General features: G+C 46.4%; 1 protein-coding gene across 1 annotated transcript in view; it reads right to left on the reverse strand.

The window, feature by feature from the left end:
• The window catches only part of LOC144596376 (uncharacterized), a 164,867-nt gene that overhangs the window by 25,307 nt on the left and 124,049 nt on the right, over positions 1-15,511 (reverse strand). Inside the window, exons 8-10 of the mRNA XM_078404633.1 lie at positions 9,459-9,572; positions 7,774-7,896; positions 3,245-3,330 (exon numbers count right to left, since the gene is read on the reverse strand). Of these exons, the coding sequence (XP_078260759.1) occupies positions 3,245-3,330; positions 7,774-7,896; positions 9,459-9,572 (323 nt within the window). The remainder of the gene's footprint in view (positions 1-3,244; positions 3,331-7,773; positions 7,897-9,458; positions 9,573-15,511) is intronic.

Here is a 15,511-nt window from a genome sequence, read left to right on the forward strand (position 1 = left end):
TAGGTGAAAACGAGTTACAGACAATGAGAATCAACGAGACGACTTTGAAGCTGGTACGACTTGGATGGGGGAGGGATGGAGAGAGAGGGGATGCAAGCGTTACTTGAAGTTAGAGAAAACAATATATATACCACTGGGTTGTAAGCTGCCCAAGCAAAATATGAGGTGCTGTTCCTCCATTTGTAGACCTGGTAGAACACCAGGATGGACAGAATGATTGGATACAGGAAAGTGGCATTGGTTGTGGGTAATATCAGAGACAAGAATGACACCCAGCACCAATGAAACAGTGGGAGCTACTGATTCACATCACCGGGAGGGGGTGATGGGCACGCCAGATCCACTGGTGGGCATGGGCCAAGGAACACCACTACATTTGCACCAGCAGGGCACCATAGATGGGGAAGAGGCAAATGAGACATCACCAAAGTGTTCGAGATTTCTGGGATTAGAGTCATAGAGTCATAGAGTTAGCGTGGAAGCAGGCCCTTCGGCCCAACTTGCCCACACCTGCCAATAATGTTCCATCTACACTAGTCCCACTTGCCTGCACTTAGTCCATATCCCTCCAAACCTGTTCTATCCATGTACCTGTCTAACTGTTTCTTAAACGATGGGATAGTCCCAGCCTCAACTACCTCCTCTAGCAGCTTGTGCCATACACCCACCACCCTTTGTGTGAAAAAGTTACCCCTCGGATTCCTGTTAACAGATGTTAAGCTCGCCGGCCTATAGTTCCCAGCATTTTCCCCGCAGCCCTTCTTGAGTAGAGGCACAACTTTTGCCACCCTCCAGTCTTCCGGGACGTCTCCTGTATTTAAGGGAGACTCGTAAATTTCAACCGGGGCTCCCGCAATTTCTACTCTAGTTTCCCGCAATGTCCTCGGATATATCTGATCAGGCCCTGGAGATTTGTCTACCTTCAAACACGACGGTACCTTCAGTACTTCTTCAACGGTAACCCTGACTGCTCTCAAGACACTTCCAGTGACTGCTCCAATTTCCTCCGTCCTACTGTCTTTCTCCTCGGTAAACACAGAGGAGAAATACTCTTTTAGGACCTTGCCCATCTCCTGTGGCTCCACAGAGGTGACTGCTTTGATTCCTGAGAGGTCTCTCTCTCTCTCTCTCTCTAGTTACCCTTTTCCCCCTTACTGTATGTATTTATAAAATCTTTTGGGAATGTCCTTAATGCTACCCGCCAAAGCTATCTCCTGGCCCCTTTTTGCCCTTCTGATTTCCTTTATAGTTTACTCCTTAGTTCCCGAATCTCCTCCAGCGATGCACTTGATCCCAGCTGCCTATACCTGTCCCATGCATCCTTCTTGTTTTTGACAAGCGTCTCAAATCTCCTTCTTCAGCCACGTTTCCTTACCTTTGCCTGCTTTGCCCTTCACTCTAACGGGGACATACACATCCTGAGCTTTCTTCAGTACACTTTTAAAAACATCCCATTTGGCCTATGTTCCTTTCCCCTCAAATAACCTGCTCCAGTCAACTTGAGCGAGACCTTCTCTCAAAGTTGGCCTTACCCCAGTTGAGCATTTTAACACGTGGTCGCTATCCATAACTATCTTAAACCTAATCAAACTGTGGTCATTGCTCCCAAAAGGCTCCTCCACACACACTTCATTAACTTGCCCTTCCCAATTTCCCAACACTAGATCCAGTGTTGCCCTCTCAAGTGTGGGGGCCTCCACATACTGCTTACGAAAACTCTCCTGAACACTTTTGAAGAATTGCACCCCATCTAAACCCTTCACACTATGATTTTCCCAGTCTATATTGGGGAAGTTAAAATCCCCTACTACAACAACCTTATTTGACCTGCAGCTGTCTGCAATCTCCCGGATTGTGTTCAGCAAAGTCAGTAAGGGCAAACGAGAGGTCTAAGGGTCCCAACCCGAAACGTCATCTCTCCACGGTCTCCAGAGATGCTGCTGAGTTACTCCAGCACTCTGTGAAACGTCACCTATCCATGTTCTGCAGAGATGCTGCCTGACCCGCTGAATTACTCCAGCACTCGGTGAAACGTCACCTATCCATGTTCTGCAGAGATGCTGCCTGACCCGCTGAGTTACTCCAGCACTCTGTATTCTTAAGAGGGTGTGAGATATTTAGCTCTGAGAAACGATTCAGAATGATGTAACAGAAAATGTTCAGAACAAAATTATCGGATTGGCAGTTATATAACAGCATGGAATGAGAACTGATTACTGGGCAGGATGGAAATATTAAAGACTAGAGGGCATTACTTGAAGGTTAGAGGGGCAAAGCTTTAAGGGGATGTGCATGGCAAGTCTTTTTTTCACACAGAGAGTGGTGGATCCTGGAACACACTGCGAGGGGTGGTGGGGGACCTACAAAGCCCTCCATAACCTGGCCCCATCCTACCTGACTGACCTCCTCCACAGGCACACTCCCACCTGCACCCTCCGCTCTGTTGCTGCCAATCTCCTGTCCCCCCCCCATCCGGACCAAACTCAGATCCTGGGGGGACAGGGCTTTCTCCATCGCTGCTCCCACCCTCTGGAACTCACTACCCCAAACCGTCAGAGACTCCCCCTCACTCACCACATTCAAAACATCACTGAAGTCTCACCTGCTCAGCACTGCCTTCAACCACTGACCGTCACCTCACCTTCTGTCTCCTTTTTCTGTACGTTTACTTATTTATCTATTTATTCAATTCTCTATGTTCTAGAAATCCCTGTAAAGCGTCTTTGAGTGTTTGAAAAGCGCTATATAAATGTAATGCATTATTATTATTATTATTATTATTATATGACAGTGGTGTTCACAAGGCATTTAGATAGGCACACAGATATGTAGGAATGGAGGGATATGGATCACATACAGGCAGAGGGGACATGGCATCATGTTTGGACCAGACATTGTGGGCCGAAGGGCCCGTTCCCGTGCCGTACTGTCCTATGTCCTGTATATTCTTTTGGGCAGGAGAGAATGATACTCATCTGTATCACTGGAAAGTATTACTTGTAAACCTGGGCGATGAAAACTCACTTGTGGTTTCAATATGTGCAACTCCAATCGTGTGTTGGGTGATATTGTCAAGACCCTTTCACCTCAACATCGATCAGAAAACCAGATGGCCAACTGATGCTATTAATCAAACACTCATAGAATTAAAAAGTCAAGAACGGTCCATTGTAAATGATGTCAATGAATCTGCATCACAGTGATTATTCATTATTATTTGAGTTATTATTCAGAAACAACTTACTATTTTTAAAATATCTCCTTCCAGCTTTGCATGTTCTGATATTCGGGATTTGTTGTCTATTTGAAAAACACCAGCAAATGTCCTTGCTATGGGGAAACAATAATAGAAGAGTATAATTTTAAAAACTCCCTGTGTAAAACCAGAATACAAGATTACGTTTACATAACCGTGAGTGTAACAGCACGGTGTGGGAGAACTCAGAGGTAAACTCAGGGCGGCACGGTGGCGCAGCGGTAGAGTTGCTGCCTTACAGCGAATGCAGCGCCGGAGACTCAGGTTCGATCCTGACTACGGGCGCCGTCTGTACGGAGTTTGTACGTTCTCCCCGTGACCTGCGTGGGTTTTCTCCAAGATCTTCAGTTTCCTCCCACATTCCAAAGAGGTACAGGTTTGTGGGTTAATTGATTGGGTAAATGTAAAAATTGTCCCTAGTGTGTGTAGGATAGTGTTAATGTGCGGGGACCGCTGGGCGGTGCGGACTCGGTGGGCCGAAGGGCCTGTTTCCGCGCTGTATCTCTAAATCTAAAAATCTAAATTCTCCAAGGGCATTTCATAGCAGCACTGGGCGATTGCTGACTGTCTGATGAGGGCTTGGCCAGATGGCCACAAAGGGGTGCTTACTATTGCAAGAGGTTTTTGAGCTTTTCGGGGCCCCTGTCCACTCCTCAACCAACATGACCAGATGGTAGAGCAACCTGGAATCTTCCCCTCTTTCTGGTGGTAAACTCTTGATAAGTTCTTGAGTCTATCCTGGTTAGAGTGGGTGTGGAGAGGATGTTTCCACTTGTGGGAGAGTCTAGGACCAGAGGGCACAGCCTTCAGAATAAAAGGACGTAACTTTAGAAAGAAGCTGAGGAGAAAAGTTTCATTAGCCAGAGGGTGGTGAATCTGTGGAATTCATTGCCACAGAGGGCTGTGGAGGCCAGGTCAATGGGTATTTTTAAGGCGCAGATTGATAGATACTTGATTAGTAAGGGTGTCAGGGTTAATGGGGGGGAAGGCTGGAGAATGGGGTTGAGAGGGAACAATGAATGGCGGAGTAGACTTGATGGGCTTCTATTCTGCTCCCATAACTTATGAGTTTATGAACTTATGAAGTCATAGGAGCAGAATTAGCCCATTCGACCCATCAAGTCTACTCTGCCATTTAATCATAGCTGATCTATATTTCCTTCTCAACCGTTTACTAATCAAGTATCTCTCAATCTGTGCCTTAAAAATACCCAATGACCTGACCTCCATCACCATCTGTGGCAATGAATTCCACAGATTCACAACCCTCTGGTTAAAAAAATTCCTCCTCGTCTCCTTTCTAAAGGTGCGTCCTTTTATTCTGAGACTATGACCTTTGGTCCTAGACTCTCCTGCTAGTGGAAACATCCTCTCCACATCCACTCTATCCAGGCCTTTCACTATTCGGTAAGTTTCAATGAGGCCCACACAACAATGGTGACTGGACTTCAGAATCATTCAGGAATTGAGAAGTTACCAGAAGGTGTAAATGCCCCGACAGAAATGCAAGCTCTTTTGTTTTTATCATTGTTGGTCTTTTCCTGCTTCTCTGATGGTCATGTGACCTCCTGCTCATCCAGCTGTTTCCCAGACCCCAACAGCTGGACACGATTAGGCAGCACTGCAAGAAGCTCAAACTTCAATATGGTCTCAGTGTTGATTCAAAGCCACACACTGTCAGGAAATGGCAGAATGCATTGATTTTCAGAGAGACACTAAGTGGTGGAGTAACTCAGCGGGACATGCAACATCTCAGGAGAAGAAAGGATGGGTTACCGACCAAAGAAGGGTCCCCACTCGAAATGTCACCCATCCTATTCTCTCCATGGATGCTTCTTGACCTGATGAGTTGCTCCAGCACTTTTTATATCTTTGATATAAACCTACATCTGAAGTTTTAGTTTTCGTTTTAGAGATACAGCGCGGAAACAGGCCCTTCAGCCCACCAAGTCCGTGCTAACCAGCGATCACCCTGTACACTAGCACTATCCTACACACTAGAGACGATTTACAATTTTACTAAAGCCAATTAACCTACAAATCTGCACGTCTTTAGATTGTGGGAGGAAACCGGAGCACCCGGAGAAAACCCACGCAATCACAGGGAGAACGTACTAACTCCGTACAGACAGCACCCATTGTCAGGATCGAACCCGAGTCTCTGGCGCTGAAAGGCAGCAGCTCTATCACTGCGCCACCGTGCTGCCCCTAAAGTTCTTTGTTTCGACATTGAATTTTGAACAAGCTTAGGTTTTACAGAACCAGATAAGTAGATAGAACAGTATAAAGGCTGTATGACTATTTGCATGGTCTCACTGTACAGGAACTGACCCTTTGGCCCAACGTCTCCATGCCAATCAAGATGCCCCACCTACACTAGTCCCACCTGCCCCGGTTTGCCCACATCCCTCTAAACTTTCCCCATGTACCTGCCCAAGTGTCTTTTATACTTTCCTCTCAGAGTCAATACATCAACTGATTTACAATGATCAGGAATGACAGAGAGGGGGATAGCAATTAGAGCAACAGGCTTACGTGGAAACAGTAGCTAGAGAGGCTTGGCTGCAGAGTATGTCACAATAACTGAATAAGCAGCAGCGTTAGGAAGGAAAGATCCTTTAAAGGAATATTCTTTGGGAGATTACAGTGCAAGTCAATAAACTAAGCAGTTGGTACAATTCCACATGCAAGTCCCTGAGTTAATCTTAAAATAAGGAGATCTACTGGGAAGTTTTGTGAAAATAAGCAATTCACACAAAGGGAGAAAGTAAAGGAGACTGAATTATAGGAACAATACTATATTGTAGTGAGATATGTTGGAAGGAGAAACACTGAGTGACCATTTATTCACAAAATGCTGGAGTAACTCAGCAGGTCAGGCAGCATCTCGGGAGAGAAGGAATGGGTGACGTTTCGGGTCAAGATCCTTCTTCAGACTGATGTCGGGGGTGGGACAAAGGAAGGATATAGGTGGAGACAGGAAGATAGAGGGAGATCTGGGAAGGAGGAGGGGAAGGGAGGGACAGAGGAGCTATCTGAAGTTGGAGAAGTCGACGTTCATACCACCGGGCTGCAAACTGCCCAGGCGAAATATGAGGTGCTGCTCCTCCAATTTCCGGCGGGCCTCACTATGGCACTGGAGGAGGCTCATGACAGAGAGGTCAGACTGGGAACGGGAGATCAGTTGCGTTAAGTGACCATTGTTGGTATCAATTATTAGGGTATTTTCTCCGAACAGTGTTTGCCCTCCCACCATCTCCCAGGCGTGTAGGAATGCCAATGGAACACGCCATCTCCCAGGCGTGTAGGAAAGTCCATATAACATGCCACTTCCCAGGCGCGTAGGAAAGTCCATGTAACACGCCATGTCCCAGGCTAGTAGGAATGCCCAAGTAACATGCCATCTCCCAGGTCTGTAGGAATGTCCATGTAACACGCCATCTCCCAGGTCTGTAGGATTGTCCATGTAACACGCCATCTCCCAGGCATGTTGGAATGTCCATGTAACACGCCATGTCCCAGGCTTGTAGGAATGCCCATGTAACACGCCATCTCCCAGGTCTGTAGGAATGTCCATGTAACACGCCATCTCCCAGGCATGTTGGAATGTCCATGTAACACGCCATGTCCCAGGCTTGTAGGAATGCCCAAGTAACACGCCATCTCCCAGGTCTGTAGGAATGTCCATGTAACACGCCATCTCCCAGGTCTGTAGGATTGTCCATGTAACACGCCATCTCCCAGGTCTGTAGGAATGTCCATGTAACACGCCATCTCCCAGGCATGTTGGAATGTCCATGTAACACACCACGTCCTAGGCATGTAGAAATGCCCAATGAACATGCCAACTCCCATGCGTGTAGGAATGTCCATGTAACACGCCATCTCCTAGATATGTTGAAACATCCATGTAGCCCGCCATCTCCTCGACATGTAGGAACGTCCATGTAACCTGCCATCTCCTAGACATGTCGGAATGCCCATGTAACACACCATGTCCCAGGCCTGTAATAATGTCCATGTAACACACCATAGGTTTATAGATTAATTGGCTTGCTAAAATTGTGAATTGCCCCTTGCGTGTGTAGGATGGCATTAATGTGCGGGGATCATTGGTCGGCGCGGACGCGGTGGGCCAAGGGGCCTGTTTCCTCCCTGCATCTCTAAACTAACTAAACCAAGAAATACCCAGGCGATTGACACTGTCATGCAAAGCAACACAGAAATGGTCATCTTATTTTATCATTTGGCAGTTTTTAGTTGTAGGATTGTAGATGTGGCATTTGTTTAGAAATGTTATAGATTGTGGGGGTATGTAATTTGGGTATCTATCAGGAAAAAGCTTTGGAAAAGTCACAGATATATAATTTTGGATTAAATTTCAAGATGTCTTGCATGAGAATTAATCTTAATCTATATTCCACAAAGTTAAGATAGTTTATCTCCAACAGCCCAACAAATCTGTCAAGCCACAGCAAGGTAAATCCATACATCTCCAGAGCAACCGTTCATCTTACCTAGAGTGCATCTTGCTCCCTTCTCGAAGTAATACCCTGGGTAACACTTGCAGGAGAAAGAGCCCAAGTTATTAACACATTCTGAGCGAGATGGACATGGATTTGAAAGGCATTCATCCACATCTGCTTAAAGAAAAGAACTAATTACTATACTAAAACTGGCTTCGAGTCTAAAGAAAGGATTTTATTTTGCAATTGCAAACTCATTGATAATATAACAATGTAAAATAAAGCTAAACAAAATTATTATATTTAAGATACCATCTTGTGATGAACTAATAACCACGGTAGCGCAGCGGTAGAGTTGCTGCTTTACAGCGAATGCAGCGCCGGAGACTCAGGTTCGATCCTGACTACGGGTGCTGCACTGTAAGAAGTTTGTACGTTCTCCCCGTGACCTGCGTGGGTTTTCTCCGAGATCTTCGGTTTCCTCCCACACTCCAAAGACGTACAGGTATGTAGATTAATTGGCTGGGTAAATGTAAAAATTGTCCCTAGTGGGAGTAGGATAGTGTTAATGTACGGGGATCGCTGGGCGGCACGGACTTGGTGGGCCGAAAAGGCCTGTTTCCGGCTGTATATATATGATATGATATGAACATTTCTAACTTTATCCGATGATGTCCATTTTAGAAACATAGAAACATTTTAAAAGGCCATTCAGCCCTTCGAACCAGCACTGCCATTCAATATGATCATGGTTGAGCATCCACAATCAGTACCCCATTCCTGCTTTCTCCCCACGTCCCTTGATTCCATTAGCGCGAAGAGCTCGATCTAACTCTCTTTTGAATACATCTTGCTTTACATCCTCCCCATTGTGCAGGTGTGAAGGAGACATTGTCCTCTTTGCCCCATTGCCCTCTGCTTCCCAGACAGTGGCCGAGATTGGACCAGATTGGTGAAGTGCGGAGCCAAAGCATTCAGCGAGCAACAGAATCAACCGTATTATCAGAAGCAGGAAGTGCCGGGTAGAATGAAGAATTGACAAATATAAGTTGACCATTTTCATTAAAAGTATAGAATCATCAAATGAACACCATATTTCACTTTCCAATTAATCTGGCAAGTATTGCAATTGAATGTTTTCATAGAGTCTTAGAGTCATGGAGCATAGAAACAGGCCCTTCGGCCTAACTTGTCCATGCTGTACAAGATGCCCCATCTAAGTTAGTCCCACCTCCCCGTGTTTGGCCAAGATCCCTCTAAATTTTTCCTATCCATGTACCTGCCCAAGTGTCTTTTAAATACTGCGGTAGTACCTCCTCTGACAGCTCATTGAACGATACAAAATGCTGGAGTAACTCAGCGGGTCAGGCAGCATCTCTGGAGAAAAAGAATAGGCGATGTTTCGGGTCGGAACCCTTCTTCCGACCCGAAACAACGTCTATTCTACTTCTCCAGAGATGCTGCCTAGCCCGCTGAGATACTCCACCATTTTGTGTCTATCTTCAGTATAAAACGTCATCTGCAGTTCCTTCCTACACATTTCCTCTGGCAGCTCGTTCCACATACCCACCACCCTTGACCCTGATTACCTAAAATGCAACAACTTGCACTCAACTGCATTAAACTCCAAACCGGTAAATGGCATGGAATCTGGAATACATTTCTCTGAGGACCGTTTACAACACTGTGAGTTACGATGTCTTGTGTAACTGAGAGTTTACAGCACAATGCCTTACCTTTGCTGCAGTCCACTCCTTGCCAGCTGGAAGAGCATTGACATCTTTTCCTGTTATTACGGAAACTGATACAGGTACCTCCATTAAGGCACGGGTTTGAGAGGCAGGCATTCCCTGTTTAACAGTAAATACAACATTTATAACAGATGATAGACAGTGGGTCTCCTGTTTTACATTATAGGGCCATGCAGCATGGAAACAGGCACCTCGGCCCACCGATTCCATGCCGACCAACTACCACCCGTTCACGAACTCTATGCTATCCCATTGTCTCATCAACTCCCTACACAACTGGTGCAATTTACAGAGTGCCAATTAACCTACAAATCTGCACGTCTTTGGGATGTGGGAGGAAACTGGAACACCCGGAGAGAAGCCACACAGTCATACGGGGAACATACAAGCTCTGCACAGACAGCACCGGAGGTCAGGATAAAAGGCAGGCATCCTGTGGGACAACTCTTCGATGTGGGGTTGGGTTGACCAGGCCCCTGTGTCTGGGCCTTGTCAGTGGAGATGGGCAGAGAGAGGACTGCTCCAATACCATGCAGCCTTCTCAAACTAACGGGACCAGCAGGCTGATTGGTAGACAGACCCTGCATTTTGATAGGCCGACAGACCCTGCACGCTGATTAGCCAGACAGACCCGTGCAGCTGATTGGCCAGACAGACCATGCATGCTGATTGGCCAACTTACCATGCAGCTGATAGGCCAACAGACCCTGCACACTGATTGGCCAGACAGACCCGTGCAGTTGATTGGCCAGACAGACCATGCATGCTGATTGGCCAACTTACCGAGCAGCTGATTGGCCAGACAGACCCTGCATGCTTATTGGCTGATAGACTCTGTATTCTGATTGGCCGACAGACCCTGCATGCTGATTGGCCGCAGACCCTGCATGCTGATTGGCCAACAGACACTGCATGCTAATTGGCCAACCATGCAGCTGATTGACCAGACAGACCCTGCACGCTGATTGGTCAACAGACCCTGCATGCTGATTGGCCGACAGACCCTGTATTCTAATTGGCCGACCAGACCCTGCAAGCTGATTGGCCGACAGCACATCATGACGGAACAGGAACTTCCTCCAATTGGGCCATCCCACCAGAGTACTTTCCTTTCTTCTCATCAATAACTTCAGAGCATAACCCATAATTTCCTTCCTCACTTTGAATGCTTTCATGATTTGTGTCTGAATTAGACCCAAATTTGTGTCCTGTTTGACTCTACGACAGTTCCAAGACTATAAAGTCCATCTCCTGACCATGCCGACAACCTATTCCAAATTTATTCTCACCCACAACACAATCATTCATTACTGACTGCCCACGCTTCACTAATAACACCCCCACCACCCACAGTCTGGTCTGTACCAAGGTCAAATATAATTGGACCTTTCATGTAAGTTACTGAAGCCATTTCTCAGGGAGTGCCAGCCCAGTCTCTATGTGGAAGACAGTCCCAGGCCCTACAATGATTAAATTATGAGAGGCACATTCAAACTATTTGGAGAAATGAGTTTGTCCCACCGTGGAGGTCATATAATTTAAATGCCGTTTAAATCAGAGCAGGAACGATGAACAGTGGCTGAACAGTGTCAGTCCCGCTTCACCTGCACAAGTAATGTCCTCATGTTTGCTCATATCTCCAAACCCCATCTTCCTCAAGCTGTTCCAACCCCACTCCTCATCCACTGAAGCACACCATCACCAACCCCACATCCAATGCATCCCCACCATCGAAGGGATCGACAGAGAGTGGTGGACACTGCCTGATCCATCACGGGTACTGACTTCCCCACCATCAAAGGAATCTACAGGAGGCGCTGCCTCAAAAAGGCAGCCAACAACATCAAGGACCAACATCACCTCTATTCCTCACACTTCCATGTTCCTATTAAAAGCCACAAATGCCACTATCGTATCTGCCTCCACCACCACCCTTGGCAATGCATTCCAGGCACACATGACTCTCTGTGTAAAACATCTGTCCCATACATCTCCATTAAACTTTCCCCCTCATAACCTCTCCTGTTGGACATCTTCACCCTGGGAAAAAAAAGGTTCTGACTGTCTACCCTATCTATGCCTCTCATAATTTCATATACTTCCATCAAGTCTCCCCTCAACCTCTGACTTTCCAGAGAAAACAAACCAAGTCTATCCAACCTCTCCCTGTAGCTGAAACTCTCTAATCCTGGCATCATTCTGGTAAATCTCCTCTGCCCCCTCTCCAAAGCCTCCACATATTTCCTGTAATGAGCAACCAGAACCTCACACAATACTCCATAGGCGGCCTGACCAATGTCTTAGAGAGCTGCATCATGGCTTTCTGACCCTAATATTCAATGGCCCTAGCAATGAAGCCAAGTATACCATAATGCTTCTTTACCACTCTATCTACTTGTGCTGCCACCTTCAGTGAGCTATGAACTTGGGCTCCTGTGCGCAATTGAAATGACTCTTCAAATGACGTTCCTGCTCAGCAGTGCCATTCCTCCCCACCACCACCGTGATTAAAGCCAGTCCTCGTCCCTTGGATAGAGTGGATGTGGGGAGGATGTTTCCCCTCGTGGAAGAGTCTAAGGCACGAGGTCATAGCCTCGGAATAAAAGGATGTTCTTTTAGGAAGGAGATGAGGAGAAATTTATTTAGTCAGAGGGTGGTGAGTCTGTGGAATTCTTTGCCACAGATGGCTGTGGAGGCCAAATCAATGGACATTTTTAAAGCAGAGATTGACATATTCTTGATTAGCAAGGGTGTCAGGGGTGATGGGGAGAAGGCAGGAGAATGGGGTTGAGAGGGAAAGATAGATCAGCCGTGATTGAATGGCGGAGTAGACTTGATGGGCTGAATGACCTGGTTCTGGTCCTATCACTTATGAACATGAACTCCGTCACACAGCACTGATGGACCCCAAAGCTCCTCCACCCGACCGTCTCTGCTCGCTGGGCACCACCACAGCCACTGGAGGGAGGGCTTGGTTTTGGGACTCATCGACTATACACAATTCCTTGGGCTTTGTGCACAGTGTGATTCCTCTGCCATGCAGTCAGACACAAATCTGGCAGCAAGCCAGCGCATGATGCCAAATAAATATGTCCTTCCCCTTGCAGAGGAATTTCCAGGGCATTGTGCTTCATTAAACAGGAAGCATGAACTTCTGTCCTGACTGAAACATTGCAAACAAGCTAATAACATTTGCCCTTTCTCAACTTCCAGGGCAATTAAATTCCTTCTTTTACAAATTAATTGTCAAATCTCACATTCACGTTCACAGGGCATGTTATTTTTTTGCAGAACTATTTAAGTCAAGAATAATCAGAATAACTCTTCTCGTTCTAAAGCATTGTAAATAGGTGTGGTGCTAAACTGGAGAGGAAATCCGAGTTTCTGTAAGTCATACATAGCATTAAACACAAGGAAGTCATTTCCCTTTTGTATCAAATACCAAGGCATCAATAACAAAAACAACCAAAGGGAAAATCTTTGGTTAACGAAGTCACTTCAACCTCGTGCATGGGATATGTTTGTGGAGGTGGCACAACTCCACAGAGGAACAGCTTTTTAGTTTAGTTTAGTTTAGTTTAGTTTAGTTTAGAGATACAGCACGGAAACCAGCCCTTTGGACCACCAAGTCCGCGCCGACCAGCGATCCCCCAACATTAACACTCCCATGCTCACGAGGGACAATTTACAATTTTACCGCATCCAATTAACCTGCACACCTGTATGTCTTTGGAGTGTAGGAGAAAACCGGAGCTCCTGGAGAAAACCCATGTGGTCACGGGGAGAACGTGCAAACTCCGCACAGACAGCACCCATAGTTGGGAGTAAAATCCGGGTCCCTGGCGCTGTAAGGCAGCAGCTCTCCCGCTGCACCACCGTTACGGTCAAGATTCGAGAGCAAAACTCAAACTGACGGGAAAACTCACAGTCAAACAGCATCTTTGGAGGCACAAGGATTGTTGATTTCTTGGATCACAGTCCTGGCCTCTGCTGCTGTCTGTGTGGAGTGTGCACGCTCTCCTGTTTGGGTTTCCACCGGCTACGCCCCACATCCCAAAGGCACTCGATCACCAGGGTAATTGGCCACTGTAAACGTCCCACAGTGTGATTGTGGAGCCTCAAAGGTGTTGATGGAGATGTGGAGAGAATGATTCTAGCATCTTTTATGCCTATTTTGAACAAAGTTCCACCTGCCGTGCGCCATCCCTCCCTGTCTCTGCCCCACACATCTCGGTGGAACTAAACTAAATTAAACTAAACTAAACTACTCTCAGCAGGGTAAACTCAGGGGGAGCGGCCTGGCTGGATGGAGTCCCTGGACAGGCTCTGAAACAGTGCCAGGCAACTGGCCATTGTCTACACCGACATCCTCACCCTCTGCTTCTGGGAACCCTCACTATCCCAGTCCCCAAGGAGGATGGGCCAAATGGCCTAATTCTACTATAATTTGTGAACTTGTGAAAATAGAGAGGCTGGTCACAGGGACTACTGCCCAGCACTCGAACATCAACCACAATGAAGTGCCTTGGAAAGTTGGTAACGGCCACATCTTGTATCCTCTAATGGTATTAAGGCCCTGCCACAGTCACCTGGTGTCCACTCGATTGATCAACTCTCTCTTGACTGCCCACAGAGCCTTGCAGAGATCATACCGAGCCTTGGATGGACACTGAGTGCTGGAGTAACTCAGCGGGTTAGGCAACACCTCTGGAGAACATGGATAGATGACGTTTCACAGAGTGCTGGAGTAACTCAGCGGGTCAGGCAGCATCTCTGGAGAAAAAGGATCCAATCCGAAACGTTACCCATCCTTTTCCTCCAGAGATGTTGCCTGACCCGTTGAGTTACTCCAGCACTTTGTGTCTATCTTTGGTATAAACCAGCATCTTCAGTTCTTTGTTTCCTCATGAGAAGCAAACCTCTCTTGAAAGCTTTGTATCTGGACTTTAGCGGAGAGTGAATGTCCCTGTTCATCCAGAGTTTCTGGTTGGGGCAGACCCTGGCTGTCTTGGTCAGAACGCAGTAATCAATGCATTTCTTGATGAAACTGGGGATGACTGAGATATTCTCATTCTCACGAGAGGAGAAAAATTTAAAGTTGATCAAGTTTTACACTGTAGGAGCCATTTTGCAGTTATTGGTTATTTTTGCTTATTAATATCATTGCCTTGTATTCTGCTGTAGTTTGGACACTATAGAGTTAATGCAATGCTTACGTAGGGTCTGGGCGGAGCCAGAGTACTGAGAGTTGGGTATTTGCTGGCAGAGTGGGTGAGCTGGGAGGTGCTGACAGAGGGTCAGCTAGAAGCACCGCCAAAAGATTTATCAGCCGTGATGTAATCGCCTGTAATTTTTATTAACTAGAAGATTAATACAAACTGTGTCAAAGTAATATCTGCCAACCGGTATCGATCGCATAGACTGTGGTAAGATATGGAATTTTACCTAGCAATTAATAACCAGTCGATGACAAGAGATATGCCGATGTGTTTATTGCACCTTCAAATAAAGAAGACTAACTATTAAACGTCAAGGAGGATCTCTGTTATTATTTGTTCGAGTCATTATGCTTATCGCTGACCCAGTCTATGCAAATGGCAGCTCGGGAGCTAATTGATATAGACGAGAAGCTGGCCGTTACAACACAGTGAGCGGTGGGTGCCTGGAAGGCGCTGCCAGGGGTGGTGGTGGAGGCAGATACATAGTGGTGTTTAAGAGACTTTTGCATAGACACGTGGATGTGTAGGGAATGGATGGATATGGATCACGAGCAGGCAGAGAAGATTAGTTTGACTTTGCATCATGTTCAGCATGGACATTGTGGGCCGCTGGGGCCTGTTCCTGTGCTGTACTGTTATATTTTATTCACTCATTTCCTCACTACTTATACATATTTCTAATTGTTTAGAACCATTCCTCTTCTGTCTGTTATTCCTAATATTCGTTCCTATACATTTCAATATCAAAAACTATTATTGGCTGTCAGTGAAATTCGGTAATTAAAGACCCGTGAAATTCGGTTAGAAAGCCAATATGAA

This window comes from Rhinoraja longicauda, chromosome 8 (assembly GCF_053455715.1).
Source record: "Rhinoraja longicauda isolate Sanriku21f chromosome 8, sRhiLon1.1, whole genome shotgun sequence".
Lineage (NCBI taxonomy): Eukaryota > Metazoa > Chordata > Chondrichthyes > Rajiformes > Arhynchobatidae > Rhinoraja > Rhinoraja longicauda.